General features: G+C 33.2%; 1 protein-coding gene across 6 annotated transcripts in view; it reads left to right on the forward strand.

Moving 5' to 3' along the window:
• Nucleotides 1–18,243, forward strand: part of LOC108742700 (connectin) — a 197,659-nt gene extending 179,416 nt beyond the window's left edge. For 5 of the 6 annotated variants that reach the window (XR_003231624.1, XR_003231623.1, XR_003231627.1 and 2 more), the window contains 3 exons: nt 14,361–14,549; nt 16,009–16,277; nt 18,178–18,243. Coding sequence is in view for 1 of the 6 variants with exons in the window: in XM_025977147.1 (XP_025832932.1) it covers nt 14,361–14,549; nt 16,009–16,223 (404 nt within the window). In the remaining 5 variants the exon portion in view is untranslated. The other variant, XM_025977147.1, reaches the window with a different exon arrangement.
• The last annotated feature ends 398 nt before the right edge of the window (nt 18,244–18,641 follow it).

An 18,641-nucleotide genomic window follows, 5' to 3' on the forward strand; every position in this document is an offset into this window, starting at 1 on the left:
CCATGTGACATATTTATAACTGGTTATCAGATAACTAAGTGTATTCAGTGATAGTACTTAACTGTATTTTACTCATCACTAAGGAAAAGCAATTCAGTTCCCCCTATGATTCCCAGAAATCTTTATTACGTTTTCTTTTTACGTTCAAAGTACTTTTAGCCTGTTGCACATATTAAAATTAAGTGAAAGAATATCCAGAAGGTAGAAAAGGAAGCTACTTTATCTTTCAATTAACGCAGTTTTCACTGAACGGAGTATAATTTCAAAGAGGTGTTTGTGTGCTAGTTTTAATATTGAGTTACCGAACCAGAACCTTTTGTGAAGTGTTTTTCATTACATAGCGTAGCAGTGAACAGCTGCCTTTATTTTTTATTACGTTCTCTCGTTATCGAACCGTTTTTCTATTTCCTTTGACTCAAACTCGATTCAAACAAGGTCTTTTGTTTGAGTTTGATGGAGCGCTTGATGCGTCCCTTTAGCATGGCACATTTTACTGTCGTCGGCCACGTATCCATATCCATGACTGCAAAATATGATTCTGAAAGCATATATCAAATTATGAACCCTGTCTAAGTGAAGATAACTCACATAACGAAAGTTTGAGAAGTGATAATGATGTAAAAATTTACCACAGGATATATAGAATAATTTAAACATAAAAAGCACTCGTAAAATCATTAGGAGACGGAAGGTGTTCACTTAGCTTTGAGAAGTGATAAATATGTAAAAGGTACGTAAAATTTCATAATACTAAAAGGCCAAATTTTAGTAGTATATTGTGTACCTAACATTATCCTCATCATCATAAGCTCGTCAGTTCTAAGACTGTTTGGACACGCACCTCCACTCTTTCCTATTCTGAGTATTCTCTAAAACTATCTTACATCCATTTGTGAACAGTAATCTAATCTAGATCTACATCTACCCTTCCTAACTCCTGTTCCTGCTTTCAATGTCTCTAACTGATCCTTCATATCTGAAAAGGTGTCCTACCAACCTATCTCACCGTTTCCTCATCATCATCATTAGGTCGTTAGTCCTAAAACTGCTTGGACACATACCTCCACGCTTTGTTATCCTGGGCTAATATTCGCATTTCCCTAAAACTGGATCATCCCACATCATTAACTATTTGTGAACAGTAACCTAATCTAGGTCTACCTCTACTCCTGTCAAATTCTCTAATTTCCCTACTTGCCTCATGGTTCTAACAATCCACCCTCCAACTCGCAGAATATTACAGTTTTCCTTATTGCACCTATTGATGACATTCCCCGAGGTAGTCCCCGCCCGGACATCCGAATAGAGGACTAGTTTACGTTCGGACTGCTTTATCCCAGAGGACGTCATCATTTGAGTTTGGTGTGTTTTTCTTGGGATATCATAATGTGGTGGTTTCCCGTACAATTAAATTTTTTATGGCATTTTATCATAAACGTTTTCAAGATACTGGTTACTACCTTTAACATTTCCTAGTCACAATTTTTGACTTTAAAAGTTTGTATAACCAAAAATGTTACCATAAAGATCCCTAAAAGTAAAAGTTTATGTCTTTAAAATGCCAACCCGGTGAGATTAAACGTGAACAAGTCATTTGGATTACTTTGGAAAATAAATATTTCGAACTGCATGGTTGCTCGCACAATAATCCTTATCAGTTCAATGTTTTACGAAACGCAGTTCACAGGCCATTTAAAAATAACTGCTGTTACAGTCTAGGCGAGGCGTTCGAATGAGTTACAAAGTTACGAAACAATAGGGAACGCTCGGGATGCATTTTGCTTCGTTTGACTCTCGCAACTAACAATTATGTGCTGATTACAGGGGGCGGACTATCGCGCGAAAATGCTGAGGTGCCAGATAAAGTAAATTTGACTACACGGGTACAGCTAACTGTTTTTAATGCGATAGTCAATTTAATTGCAACGGGAAAGGGGAAATTTTCCAGCGTTATATCCACAGATATTTAAAGCGGTTGTAGGAACTTTAATATGTTCCCCACTAGGGTCGTCTTACGTATTCCTGTGTCACGCTCGGGATTTGTTGTTAACGATTATTAAAATTTGAATGGTATTTCGGCGCTACTGCTTTTCCTAGAATGTTAAGTACGTTCCTCCTGTATGTACAAAAGGCAAATCTTTTATTAAACGAATGAAGTCATATGATCGTTTGAGATTGTGAATTAAATAATTGGATTTAATTACGAAAGATACCCAAAAAAAAATCTCATAATCCTTACATAACAACTATTGCATCATGATTGCATTTTATATAAGGTATTAAAATAGGGAAAAATTTTGTTATATTATTATTATTTTAACACCTTTTGATGTTACTCATATTTCTAATAATGACAAAAGAAAGTGTAGGTGTTCTATCTATCTCATTTTTAACCAGCGCTGGTTCCGGTATTTTTAATGAAGGCAATCTTATCCACCCTTAATCTAAGCTTCAAGGGGTGTATAAGATGAAAGATAGGAAAAATAAATTATTATTATTTGCATAACAAGTTTGACCCACCTTGACTTCCACAGGTTCTGCTGGATGCCCAGTATAAATACACATTTTTCTTATTATCCTTTCTACCCTTTTGTTGTGACCTCTTAAGGATTATAACTAATTGTATTAGTATTGGAAACTAACAAAATAATGATGAATAATGGCAAACCAAGATTAGACGATTGTCAAAACGTAGGACGTATTGTTGAACATTGATGCTTGTGTAAGTGTTGTGTTCCAATAACAGGTCCTTATTGTAAGTTTGTAACAACAATATGTATGAGCAGGCCTTTGTGGAGTCGTACGTAGAATCTGATATAATAAAAATAGTTTTTGATTTCATCTTGTGCTTCATTTTTCTGAATGCGTGCTTAGTTATTGCAACATTTACCGCCAGGTAACACCACCATTAATTTTTATGACATGATTGTGGTTTTTTGCGAAAACCGACACGATAAAATTGGTGTGTTGTATTGCACAGTTAATAAATTTGGAGCCTAAAGAAAAATGTTCATTTTAGTAAATGAGATATTCAATATTGCTATTGTGTAAGAGATTAAATGTATTGTAACTATGAGTAACGAGAAATGACATATTGTTGAACGTTTCAAATATCAAAGCTTTTGTTCGTTTGAAATGGCGTTTTGCATTACCTATTGTGGAGTTACAGTTGACTGTGTTAATTACAGAACGTAATATTTTAAGTAACATGAGTCTGTACACGGTTTTTGTAACTTTGCATTACTTGATTAAATACACGTTCATATATATACACATATATGTATATATATATATAATATAGTATACAAGGAAAATTAAATAAATGAAAGCGTCTGTAGGCAGACGCAGAGAAAGCATTGTTGGAGCACCCTGGTGGAACGAGCCCTTGCTGGCCTCGGGGCATCATTGCGGAATTTATGTTTTGCACATGTTAGAATTTAATTAAAATCTAAATAATGTTGAGGACGAATTGCCGTGGGCCTTGCGACGCATAACCTATTCATTTTATAATTACAACATTACTCGTAATAATCTCAGGATGGAATTTCCCGCCGAGGAAACCTGAGCTTAACAGGACTTTTCCTTTTTGTAATTCTATTTTTGATATAATCAACATTTAAATCGTGAAACCTTACAGTTTGTTGTACAATAACTGTCAACTAACGGTAACCTTAGAGCTGCTGGTCCAAAACCTTTAATTGAATCTAATATTCTTAATTAAAAATCAAAATCACAAAAGTTATGATGAATATGCTTATCATTTACTTGAATTTGATTAGACTATACTGTACACTGATTATTAAGCATGTAGTTCGAGGTCCATTGGATCCTATAGAATGTTCAGGTCACTGATGGGTTTTTGTAGATCATTATGACATAATGCTTGTTGTGGTATGAATGGATTTAAAAGTTGTGTCATGTGTTCTGTCAGTAATAGTACCTATGAGCATCATCATTGTCGAACTTTTATCCTTTTATTATTCGTGTATATTCTCTTTACAGACCAATCTCATTAGTCTTCTTTATTCATAATACAACTAGTAGTAGTTCTTGTTTTCTCTTAGTTGTTTTTCTTAAGAATTCCTTCAATTAATTGGTATTACCGAAAGGTTCTTAATCCTCCTATATAGCGAGGGTTAGTCCAGTAGTTAGTTTCGCTATTGCTTTAGAAAAGGTGTCTGATTTTAAACAATAGGTTTTTTGGGACCACAACCATCCGGGGGTATTGTTTGTTGATTTACCTACTTGCCAATGCTTGCCATTAAGAAAAGAAATTAAAATAATCAGAATTAATCGTAATATGTACATAGATATATGTTGATAAAATTAATATTTTTTCCTACTTTTATTAGTCTTATAATTCGAATAACGAACTAGTGGAAAGAATTCCAAACTGGCTTGTTATCATAAGACTTGTCTTTGTTATTGTACACATTTTCAATTGAAACGAGTTTAAGTTAAGAGTTCTTTTTGTTTTATTACATATAAAAAAAGTTTGATGTCGATCGTAGAAAACAATTAATTTTTATGTGCTTTTTTTTTGTAAAACCTATTTGCTTAATTATTTGCATTAGAAAGAAATTGAAAGGCAAAGAAAGGAAACGTCGGTGATACATCAGACTGACCAACAGAGATATAAATCAAAGTCATTTGAAAAAGCCTAATGCTATTGGGACTTCAATTTTGTTTTTTTGTTTCCATTCTCTTACACGCAAGGGGCCGCTCTGATTGCCTTTGCAAAAACTGAGTTCGTTTGTCGACAACCTATTTTCGAAGTTTTTGATTTTTATCAACCCTTAACTAGGTACCTGCGTAATTACATCGGTGATTGGAAAACGTTTCACTTAAAAAAACAGTAAGGCGAAACTTAAGTGTTCATGAACTATATTATTCCCTTCAATTAACTGAAATGAAGACCGTTACAGAAAATACATTGTTTTGATAATAATGTGATACTTTCTTTACAAACCATTCGCGATCCCTGATAACTTCAGCAATTGAAAAGCCCCTAATACATATTATAAAAAAATCCTTAAATAGGATTCGAGGATCTCTTCTGCGTGATATTTTTAAGGAGCACAGCGCTGCGGCTAATAAGGGTATTTGTATTTGAATGGAATTACAAGTATATTAATAACTTGTCTTCAACATCAAGCTGTCAGTTTTATTAATATTTTTTCCATCTTCCTTTTATTTTAAGGTTGAATGTATCAAACACTAATGACAATTATTTAGGTCATCAAAAAACAAGAACATTTTATTTCTTCGGTTTGATAACTCAAATCTTCTTAAAATTAATCCTTTATTACAAATAACGAATGCCTATTCTTTGTTTTTTTTAAACTTATTTTGATCTTCTTGGCACTCCATAAACGATAAAATGATAATATTGGTTCTGGAAAATACTGCAGTTGTGATCGGCAAACGTCCAGCAGGCATATGTAAACTGCTTTCATATATAGGGGTACGTAGGAGGACTATTGTCTTTGGACCTTTTGTGTTACCCCCTTTTGTGTTACGTCGAATTGTATTCAAGAGAAGCATCGTCCATGCAGCTATATAATTAACTTTTAGTGCATTGCACCCTCTTGATTCGAGTACGATAAATCTTTGAAATGGACTTTTGCACTATATATATATCCACCCACTGACACCTTTAACGAATGTGCTTCTAAAATGAAGATTTATACTCGAACAGTTTTATTTCCCACTAGGTGCCTAGAAAATGACATTTTATATTGATAGGTACTGATTTTTACATCCATATGGTAGATAGTACTTTAATATCGTCTACAGCATCAAACATAGTATGTACAGACCTACTGAAATACCAATTGAGATTTCAACGCGACCATCTAGCAAAGTTATCTGTATGGTTCCGATATTTATTTTCGGCTTAGCACCTTAATAAGATTTAAATTCTCTCGCCCCTTCGTCTCTTCGTGTTTCTCATTCTATGTCAATGTTTTACTTTTAATTTAATGGACCCAGCGTGAGTTCCAAACTCGCTAATCGGTTTGAAGAACCGAGCAGGGAACAGCCAAACCTGATATTTTGCGGTCTTCACGCTCGACAAAAGCGGAATTTAAATTGCAAACTCGACACTTCTGCTCTAAAAAGCCGGCAGATGTCTCCGTAACAAAATAATGAAGTTGAAATATAAATTTATTTGCTCCGCAACGATACCCACCCCGTCTTCAGCAATATTGAAGACGATGGTTGAGTGACAGAAAATTAAAAGTCTTTGTCGCGTTTTCTCCTTTTTAGTGTCAACATAAACTGAATAAATAATTTTATCAGTTTATTTTACTAAAATTTGGATATTATGTATTATTCACCCATTATAAATCTAAAACTATAGCCGAAGAATAGTCGGTTGTAATAATTAACAGGAAAACAACATTTAGTCGTAAACTTTCACTACAAAAGTACTTTAATAACAAAAGCAAAAGGAATGGTATGTTTACACTTTCTGTCAACTCTAAGGCAGAAAATATATAGGTGTGTAGCTATGAATATTCTTTCATGAATTTTCGACTGTATGAACGTAAAAAGTGAGGCAGTTTTTCGATTTGCAATAAAAAATTAAATTGCGATATAAAACTGTTTATTTCACGCCCATTTACAAAAACGCGAACAGATAACAGAGGCGATTGCCAACAAAGCATCCTATCTGTTGGATTTTTAAAACGAGTTCGACGTTTCTGATGAACGTAATAAAATTTTTGCTAGATAACTTCGACAGATAAAATCCGTTGTTTGATTTCATTTACATGCGTCATTGGCACGGAAGTTTAAGTACCCAATTCCCTTTTGAAATGGATTTTATTTGTTCCGATAACTGAACATTAAAACCTGCGAGTCGTTTTAGTACTTCTACCTAAAAAATGTCACTGTAGGTCGCAATTCAAGGACATCGCTTCAAAAAGTTAGTTTCTCTAAGAGTTTCAGCAATAACCCTTACAATTTTGGAAATGATTGAACGTCAAGATAAAATAGTTTTTCGAAAATCGATTGGTAATGTTTTCAGACAACTCCCTATTTATATTCAGCTTTGATACATTAGCCACCTTGGCCTTAATTTGAGTTTTACCGAAGTTCGGTTGTCATGTATTCCTATGATAATTTGAGTATAAACCTACTACTCCAAAACTTATATAAGAGTTCTCCAATTTTCGCTTAAAACTTATTCGCAATATCACTTTAGAGAATACACCAAACAGATCATAAATTATTACCGACGATTCCTAGGGTGGATGCAATGTTAACCTTTATTTATATAAATGCCCCCGGGATTTTCATTTAAAGTTTGGAGATGCGAATCTACGATTCCTTTCAAACTTGTTTAGTTTGGCTTATTGTTCGATATAGACTTGATAAATTAAGTTAAACTTCTCAGTGTCCCAGCCATTGTCAGATGGAACAACTATAAATACATACACTAGTGGCAAAATCATAACCTAACATAGAGATTTTCTATTACCTACATCAAAGTCTTCAGAGAGCTTTTATTAAAGAAAATGCCAATGAAAAACAATAAATACATAAGTATAAAATTGAAGAAAACAATGAAAATGAATAAATGGCTGATGAGTTTTCATTTGAAAACAGAATATTTGCTAAATTTTGACAGCAATTCGCTTTGAAGCTAAATAAAATGACTTCTTTTACTGGAATTCTTTTGTCATAAAAACATCCCTTTTGTGCTGCACTAATAGTGTTTGTGAGGCAAGGCTTCCGGTAGCTATAGGTGTCTGCCTTCACTTTATTGTGGTCGTAAAATATTTAACCTGGTACCTCTACTCGTTACATGTAACCCAGCTACAACATACAGTAGGAATACACATCCTAGCTCGTTAAAAATTTAGCAAAGTTTTTACGACTTCAAGCCGGAGTTTGGAAATTTTTGAAGAGTCACGTAGAAAAAACTACTAAATAGATACACGAAAATCCCCAATATGCTCCACGAATACAAAACATTTATACCAGTAAAACGCCCCAAGTCTTAAGTAAAAAATAATTCCTTTATTTTATTAGAACAGTTTTACTGCGTAAAATTTATTCGATGGTTTTCGGCCGAATTTAACATAATTTATTTATTATTAATGACTATTTATTCTTTCTTCTTTATTTATAAATTCTCTTTAGATCGTGCATCTTAAATGCTTTTGAAAGTCGTAAAAACATCGTAAGTCTTTGCATACTGAGTTTAGATGTAGTGCCTGTTTTGCATATCCCAAGGAAATGTATTCTTTATTTAACTTGTTTATCTATTCAAAATAATAGTTCTTTTATATTCAACTAGATAGCTTATTTTCTGCTTAGAAATTGAAAATTATGTCGACGCTGTACACCTACGACTGTCCATCGATCTGTTGAAACGAATTTAAAAGTATTCACACAAGGAAAGCTAGATTACAAAGGCAATCTTTCCTAGTAGTACATTTTCGTTAAAGTACGTATTTTCGTTTATTTGGCAATAAACTTGAGAATCCATTTCCTTCCATTAAACTCGGTGTTTTCCAAGAATGCTCTAAGCGTCACAAAAGCACTCGAACTGAATCGGTTACTTTTCGAAGCGCAGATAGATGCTCCTATATAAACCCATCGTTTATATCGCAAATATTGGTCAGGATACTCTAGTCCCAGTTATAACACAACGACAGGAAAATATAAATTTGCAAAATTAGATAATTTTAATAAAAATAACTACTCGTTTGAGAGCCCATCAATTACATGCAGAAGTCAGAATTAGATTTTTTTAAATACTTTGCAAACAAAAAGTTGTGTGAGGTCAATGCATGGCGAAAATGAAAACCTTTTTTTATACCTCCATAGTCGATAAATAGTGTCGATAGTCGACCACCAGACACATTCATCATCATAAGGTCGTCAGCCCTAACACTGGCAGGACACGCACCTCCACTCTTTCGTATCCTGAGCTAATCTTCGCATTTCTCTAAAACTAGAACAACCCACATCCTTAACAATCTGCGAAGAGTAATCTAATCTAGGTCTACCTCTACCCCTCCTAACTTCCCTTTCTACTTCTAATATGTTTCTGACTAGATCTTCATGCCTGAGAAGGTGTCCTACCATCCTATCTCGCCTATTTCTTATTGACTTCTAGAGTCCTCTGTTCTCCTATTCTTTTTAATACTTTATCGTTTCTAAACTTCTCTATTCACGGTATCCTCATCATTCGCCTGCAACACCACATTTCAAACGCTTCTAATCTTTACGTTTCCGCCGCACTCACTGTTCATGTTTCGCACCCGTACAGCGCCGTGCTCAAAACATACACCTTTAACAACCGTTTTCGAATTTCTAAATTAACCGTTCGAGACCATAAAAGTGACTTCTTTTTATTGGAGGCGACTCGACCCTGCGCTATCCTCTGCTTTATATCCTTACTACTCCTTCCATCCTGACTTATCTGACTTCCTAGATACCTAAAATAAAAATTTTTTCGTTTTAACACATTAGACTATTATTAATCTTTATTATTATGAGAACTCGAGTGTAACGACGGCATCGTAGGTACCCGATTAATCCTACGGTCCGGTAGGATTAGGAGTGAGCCAAATAAGTTACAGGGAAGGGAAGTTTTGACGTGCAATGAATTTGCCGCTGTAACGTCGTTAAATGCTGAAATTGCGGTGTTGTAATGTGTCTGAGTCATAATTTCCGAATATTAGAGAGCGGGCTCATTAAGATCGCGTAATAAAATATCCATTTCGCACTGTAATACGAAACCATAAATAAAATTTATACGATAATACTACTACCCTTAATTATAAAATTCAAAATAAACAACAAGTGCATTTCAACATTTCTAACATTGAAATGGTTTCACACTGGTAATTATTCGCACTTAAAATTTCTTTAAATAATGAACTGAATTGAAACATTTGTAATTTCCATTTTTATAAGTACCTAATATTAGTACTTTTTGGATTTTTTTTAACCCCCTATATATATATTCACTTAGAACGACTTTTTTTCTATGACGTGATCATTGACTTAAGCAGGATTAAATCCTGATCCCCGATGAAAAGGAAAACTATTTATTTCCTCTCAAATCTCCCACGCACGTCTAGTCATTTCCTGTCATTCCGTAGGATTTCAAGCTCTCAAATCCTTCGAACCCGTTAAGCCTCCTGACGTTTGCGAGCCCTCAACCACCTCCTCCTCACAGTTCGATCGAAACTTACGTAATCTTCGAACGGACTTTCATAAATTTCGGGACCACAAATCAAACGCCACGGCTTATTGCACCTCGATGTCACGTGCAACGACTTACTGATGGTGAATGGTGTCTTTTAATGGGCAAGTAACACTATTCGATATTAAATCAAAATGATCGCAGGATGCCGGACGTTATACTACCACGATATTAAATCTCTCGACTTGCGGCTATTGCAACCATCTGGCGGTTGCAGATGATGCGCTTCGACATATTATTGCAATTCGCGTAATAAATGAATGAATGAATGAATGAATGCACTCGCTAGCAGACGAGCTTGTTATCCTAACTGATATTACAAATTCGAATGCGAGTTTCTTTGTCTGTTTGTTACCATTTTACGCTTTAACTAATCAACCGATCATCGTGAAATTTTCCACAGACATCTGCACGGGTATAGAAAAGGACATAGGGTAACATTTATCCAAAAAATAAATACTGTACCCGAGGAATAGAAAAATTAGTTTTATGTGGTCGTCGATGACCATTTAAAAAGAAATTTTTCGTATTTTATTTTTCTTTTAACGGTTTTGGTAACTTAGGTTAGTTCAGTAACAATGCGAGTAGGTGTATGTTTGCTCGAAATGCTGTAACGTATCGGAAACTATAATCCTTACGGAGATAAGACACTTCCTCGCATTATCGCTAGTGCATTGCAATCCGGTCAACGTTTATTATCCGGTGCTATCTCTCGTATTATTAGAGTACATGGCGGTTCGTTTGGAGGGTGCAACGGGGACGGCTTTTGCCGGATTATGAGCTCTAAATCGCGAAACGACGAGGTTACAGAATTCAAAGGAGCTTAGAGTGCTTTACAGTTAAAATTTTGGGGTCGTGTTCAAAGGAAACCGGCCTGTGTTTAAGGCTATTATTGCCTAGGGAGTCGGAGGGTAACTGCCACATATATGAGAATTTTGATCGAATTTTCTTGCACTCCTTTGTCCCGCATTAAGCTCTAGTCGCTCATAAACAGCGTATGCGGCTTGAATTAAAGCTTCCAAAATGGGAAAATAATGATTTATTTTTCGTCGCAGCGAAATTGCATCAGAACCCTAAAATATGGTAAATTACAAGTCTTGTTCAACAGAGTATCTAACTTTCATAACCAACCTATTAACGAAATAAATCTCCCAACATTTAGAGCTGAAAATGTAATCAAGAAGCAGTAATGTGCTCTGTAATATTAATTTCTGTAGTGGCTGGTATAATATATTTTAACCATATTTTAGAAACATTTACTTCACTACTATATATTATCTTAAAGGAATTCGCGATTCTTCTCCATTCACTGTTCATATAGATGAATAATTCATGGAAAAATAATCGACATCTTCCTAGCCGACGACAACTACCATAAAGTAGAGCATCTTCTGACAAAATTAATTATACTGAGAAATACGTTCATTGTCAAAAATTCGAAAGCATTGTATACCAAATAAAAAAATGAATTAATAAGTTTGATAGCCAATTTCAATGTGGATACAAGTAAATTTAAAATGCCCAACGGATTCTTACAAACCAAGTGTTCAAGATTTATTTTCACTCCATTCTCTTCTGTCAATACCGCTTATATCTTAATTAGGGCTGTCTCTAACTCTCCCTGTTAGATGCAAATGGTAATGATTTTATTTATTCCAATAAAAAACTTCAGAGAAATGCATTTCTATTCATTCGTGAAATAGTCAAACGCAAAAGGATATAGTTGGGTGAAAAACATAAGACAGAACGAAATATATCCTGTTATACGTTGCAGAGAAACTAAACTAAATTCACAAGCTTTCGCCGTAGTTATTGTTATCATCAAAAAGGGTACATTTTAAAATTGAATCTCTTTTAGACCACTTTGCATCGCCGGAAAGAATTGAATGCGCTTCATATATAAATGTGCGACAGAGCAAAGCACCGTAGCAAAGAATAAAGGGCTTTAGATCGAGGTTTTCTAAGACTGCAAGGAATGAAGAATGAATATGGGAAAGCTTTGTTCGATATAACCTCGTAAATAGGATACATTTTCAATTACAGTGAGTTTTCTACCTTCAAATCATGCTGCTATTCAAATATTTGCAGAGCCTCTCAATATACATCGGTATAAGGAAGATTAAAACAGTTCTTAGCAAACAGAGAAGTTCGTGAATATTTAAAACCGTATAGCAACGACAATTTAAAATGCGAGTTTAATGTTTGCATATAGTACAAAATTGTTTTCAACAAGAAAAGTGAATATAAATTTGTATTTCTTTCTTTCTGCATACGTATGCCTACTTATTACGCTTCTGTAGTTTAATCAAAACAGACAGATACAATTAAACGTCCTGTATCAAAAGTGAAAAAAATCCTTCCTTAGATAGCAATTTACTGTTTTAATTGAAGTTGACAATTGCAGTAATAATACTAATATTATTTGTAAGATAATGTTTTTGGTTAATTTAAACTAATCAGTCCAGACTAAACCAACTCATTCTGAAATCAAATTTACGATTAATCAGTAACAATCTACTAAATGTTAATTAGATTGCTATAGTACGCTGAAGTTAAATAAATATACAATTAATTGGTCGAATCTACCTATCAATTTTAACTATCGTAGGTTCATAAATATTAAACTAATGGTATTTGATTTGTGATGTGTATTTAAACAAATAATTCTATTAATTCGTCTGATATTGTTAGGCTTTTCAAAGTACGCGGAACATCGGTTTGATTTCGGAGTAACAACAAATAACTGAATAACTCAGCTTCTTTATTCGACAAATGGAAAGTATTATTACTTCAATTAGTTATGATTATTAATTACTTTGATTAGTGTTTTTACCTTCTTGAGGTTAGAGACCATGCAATGTACAAGGTAGTTATTTGTCCGCATATACCATTAGACAACCCGTAAACTCTAGAGTGACTTTTATTTGAAACAGCATTTTATGACACGCCCAGTTTTTCAAAATTTTGTAGAAAACTGCTAGAGATTTCAATGGTGAATGAAGTAATGCACTCGGATTGTTTTGAGTAAAGAAAAATACTTTGTGTTTGTTTAGTTTTAATTATTGATTAATTTGATGAATGTTTCTTACCGTTTTGGGGTCATAGGTCATTTAATAAACAAGATAGAGATTTTCCGCTTTCACCGTTAGATAGCTCTCGAGTTCTAGGACAACTTTTGTTTGAAAAATTTTTTTCTAAAGTGCCCAGTTTTTCCGTTATTTGAAGCGAAAATCGGAGATATCAACGGTGAGTCAAGCGACGAACCCGAATTCTCTATACTAATAACATTATAAAGAAAGAATGGGTTATCTCCGAAACTACCCATCCGATTTCAAAAATTCTTTCACCAAAATGTAGAAAAGACTTTCAGGGTGGACTTAGGCTATATATTATTCCGTTAAAGTAAAAAGGCTTTTTGTGGACATCAATTGTGTTACCTAAGTCGACGAAGAAACGGTGGTGCAAGTGCGATTCTTACGAACATTGCCTTAACGGCAAGAGACATATAAATACTTTGTATAAAAATGTTGTAGAGCTTAAGAAAACCTATAAGAAGGTCTACGTCGAATTGATAAAAATGCCAAGCGGATGAGGCCTAAACTTTTTAAATTTCTGTTTAGCGTATTCAATTTTTAAAAAAGTACATTTCAAAAAGCTTTTTATGTAAATTATAGTTTACTACTAAAAAATTAATAGTTCCTAAAATTTGGATTAATTTGTCTTGCTAAGTACGTTTCCCTAATAACATGGTTACAAACTAGGTGTTCGCCATTTGAGCATTATCGTCATCCTGTATGCGACAGTTACAAGACTGCTAATCCTGCTTATTACCACTCAGCAGGAGTTTACATAAACCTTCATTAAACTATTTGTAGAATAATTGAAGTTTCTTACCTTACCGCTGTGCACCCATATTCAACCTGAGGCACCTTAAGTATTAATACAATTTGTGAAGTGTACGTAACTATTACAAGAAAATTGAACCAGCGACGACAGCACAGCTACGATATTTTAGCTGTTTACAATGAATTAAAAATAATCAGAACATCATATTGATCTACGTTATCATAAATTAGATCGTTTAATAATTATTTAAAAGTGAACTGTTTACTAAAAAGTCTCTATTTTGTTGCAGATAACGACTTCGTTTGCGATTGTCGCTTAAAATGGATGTACGGTCTTTACAATGAGACGAAAAGCGACAGAGTAAAAGAAGTTCTGAAGGATTTAACATGCTACTTGGAAGATATACAAGAAGAAACGTACGATAATAACGATGACAACTATGTTTTTGACGACAATTATGTGACAGCTTCGATCGAGGGTAAGTCTACTGTCAACTTTTAATTATTTCTTGCAGGCGTACAAGGAAAGCATGAAATTTTATTTACCTGCTACAAATAGTAGTAGTAGCAATGAGTCCTAAGTAAGATAAATCAAATCCATAAGAACTGTTTGACAAGTTTCGTTTATCTTAGTAAAATACCACAAAAACATGAACAAATAAAAAAAATGTCGATGCGTTTAATATCGCATTCTAGCCTGAATTCGTGGAAATAATTCCAAAATAAATAGACGTGTGCAAAGATCTGAACTCCGTGACTTGGATGTTATTTTCACGATTATTTATAATAAAATTTTGATTGTAAATTGTTAGAAAATAAAACAGGATGTTTGCCTTCACAAAATAACGGAAACGTTCTGGTATATTCAAAGAATCGCTACTGAAAACGTCATAAATCGTCGTATCGCATGCTTTAAAGACGTTTTAGACCATCCGTTTTATTCTCATTCCACGCATTGTAAATGCATGTTTCTATTCCCATATATGACGAGNACCACAAAAACATGAACAAATAAAAAAAATGTCGATGCGTTTAATATCGCATTCTAGCCTGAATTCGTGGAAATAATTCCAAAATAAATAGACGTGTGCAAAGATCTGAACTCCGTGACTTGGATGTTATTTTCACGATTATTTATAATAAAATTTTGATTGTAAATTGTTAGAAAATAAAACAGGATGTTTGCCTTCACAAAATAACGGAAACGTTCTGGTATATTCAAAGAATCGTGCTGATATTTTTTACAAAAAACATCGTAAAACAGTTTCAGCAAACGAACAAAATTTAAAAAGGAAATAAAATATTGTCTCAAATAAGTTCAATTCGATGTAAGTGGCTTCCTACGTTTTCCAATTTCATCTGAATGTGATCTGAAATTTCAAGAACAAAAATGAGGCAATTTTTTAAGGAAATCTTTCGTCACTAACTGATACTGCTTTCAGCTAAGGTGTAGAGGCAATATTTTTTTCGATCAGATGGCTTCACAGGGAAAGAAAAATCACTTTATATATAGGAAGAAGTAAAACAGAAAACAAAAATGGAAATAAACAGAGCACATCAGTACAAAAAAACTCCTAGCATATAAATACGTACCTATTAATAAATATTTCGTGGACATAGGATCTTTCATTTGTTGATAGGCTTTGAATGGTTTAATAAGCTCGGATGAAATTTTACAAAACTCTACCTTTTATTAAACTAAATTGAGTGCCTTTACGGTATTTCACGAATCTTTAGCCGTTTTCTACAATTTTTAACAGAAAATTCGGGTTCAAATTATAATTTTTATTATTTTCGCTTACGATGCAACGGGCTAGTGGGATAAATTGTAAATATCCCTTTAATATTTAGGTAAATTTTCCTTGTTCATTTTCTCCTTGTATATGTTCACAGCTAGACCAAATTATTGGACTACTGTCTTTGTTTGTTTTGTTCCAGAACTGCGTGACCCTTTCATTCGCCGTTTACTCCATATACCACCCAACGAATTGCCGTGTCCCCAGAAGATAAAGAACCCCACCGAGATTCCCAGGTATCCCGATAAGACTCCAGCATATGCGGAAATTAACTCAATTGGTCGCTGTTCCACAACATCCCTCCTCCCTCTGTTCATTTATGCCATTGCAACAACAGTTGATCGAATTATCACGTAAATTGATAGGACTGAAGTACAGAGCAAGGGAGAAAGAGGTTAAAGAGAGAAAGAGGTTTGTTTATTTATTTTAATATATTGTAAATAGTTAAAACATTACTTTAAAGTGCACGTTTGTATGTACGTTGATAATGACGATGACTGTTTTTTATTGGTGCGCACGAACGGTTTTTAAATGTGTCCGGATAATTTACTGTGCTTAGATTTAATGGTCGGTGTAAATTACTTTTATCTGATTACGTAAGGAAAATGTGAGCAGTTGGGGAGAAACCACTTTAAACTACGCTGAACAAACTTTTATTACACAAATAAATCGATGTGTTGCAGAATACAATTTAAAATTCAAATTCACGTTTCAAAAAAAAAAAATGTAAGCTTTGGCTGGTAAATTTTGCGTCAATTACAGAACGAATGAAATCGTTTCATCACCTTCAGATGTGTGAAAGAAAGGCTTTTTATAAAGCAAATTTTTTTAACAAATTATTGAAATTTCTGTTTTTTCGTTTTTAACGCCTCATTGCGTGGTTTCTCTCCAGTCCTTTCCAACCCTTTACACGAATTGATGTACATATATCACAATGAAATAAATAATAATTATATTGCAATAAAAAAGTATCTTATGTTAAAATGTGCAATGAGCAACGCAAGAAATGTATTTATTTTTTACTTTAAAACGACTAAGTAAGTATTTAGGATTTATAATAAGTTAGACTAAAACGAGCCAATTCTAAAAGCGTATGCTTCTACAAGCAAAAGAAAGTAATTAAAGGTAAAGAATTATTTTTTTAAATTGTTTCTTCTTTGGAATTTTATTAAAAAGACAAAAATTACAAGTAATTTTACTACAATCGGTTTTCTAGAATAGTAAAGTTGAAATTTATCAATTTGTGATAATAATAAAATGAGTAAGAATGATCTAGGTATAAAACTTTAACTTATTTAATTAATAATGTTGCATATAATAGGAAATTTATTGTCTTTCCTTATTATTTATAGTTTATCTTCTGCAAAGCTATTCTTAAGGGTAACTAATATTACAGATGCGTTCAGATTAAGCGAACGAATTCATTTGTCGTCATCATCTCCATCAAAACTTCACCACTTTGTATATTTGGGAAACGTTTCGTTTTCTTGCCTGCCTTCAATCATATATATTAAAATATTTCGTTCACTAATTTGGAATGTATTCATTTGGTAATTGCAAATAATTTGATCAATATGACATTCATGATGCTCAATGCATACGAACCAAAATTATCGTTCTTTGTTCGCATAATCTAGATGCACTTTAAATTATCACAAATTCTAACAAACACATTTTCACATCTATTGGGAATTTGGGTTTGAATGTTGACTTATTTTTATTACGTACTTAATACAACAAAAAAAATTCAATTAAAAAGGTAGTTTTAGTCAAAATGATAATTGTAAGAATGACAATTGCATTTCATTGATTCTAAATGATATTTTATAATGACATTTCTTAGTAGGTACTGCATTTATGTGTTTTGTTTTATTTCAGAAACGTTATTTACTAACACTTACTGTTCTCTCTAACAGAAATAGCTTTTTGTACAAAAATATTAATGTACCTTCTATCCCTTGTGGTGTTACCAAAAACTAATACAATACCTTTAATGGGCTACTTAATAACTTAATGTTTTTTGTCGCTAATTACATATTTTGTTGCCGTTTTTAACTACGTGCACAACCTTATTTATACGACCAAACGTTCCGAGTTTCAAAAAAAAAAAAGATATATTTTCCGATGTTATTCCATCAACTAAATGTGTAATAGCGAATAGAACCTTGGAATTTTGGGATGCATTTTTCAGGAAAAATAGGGTATTAACGTGTCTATGTAATTTATTACTAATTTGTTTAATTTGTAAACATATTTTCAGAATTGAATCTATTAAATAAATAGTTGTACAACAGTTTTGTTTTATTTACAGTTTATTCCATCAGCTCGCTGAATACTGAACGTGAGGATCTAAAATAAATGTTTTGTCTAAATTTTAGAAAAAACAGTTACATTTTAGTACTGTACATCTTCCCAATCAGCACACCGAAAAGGTAAGCAATCAGGAAAGAGATCAATATTTTTCAAAATTCAAAATTAAAAATTATTACAGGCAGCCCTTACTTACCCTCGCTTTTACTACTACCGATGAAAGGTTTAAAACAAAACGAAAGGAACATTTTTATGTAAATGCATGTTTCTATTCCCATATATGACGAAAATTAATAAAGGAATTTGAATCAATTGGTAAGTGAATAATTACAACAATTATATTTTTTAGAAAACCCTTTGATATCCAAAACTAAAAGTCTGAATTAGTCATTAACCAACGGCTAGATGAACATGTCTACCGTTATTATTTGCAATTTTTTATACAGAACTATTTTTGGTTAATTT

The sequence above is a fragment of the Agrilus planipennis genome, unplaced genomic scaffold (genome assembly GCF_000699045.2).
Source record: "Agrilus planipennis isolate EAB-ADULT unplaced genomic scaffold, Apla_2.0 scaffold302, whole genome shotgun sequence".
Classification (NCBI taxonomy): Eukaryota; Metazoa; Arthropoda; class Insecta; order Coleoptera; family Buprestidae; genus Agrilus; species Agrilus planipennis.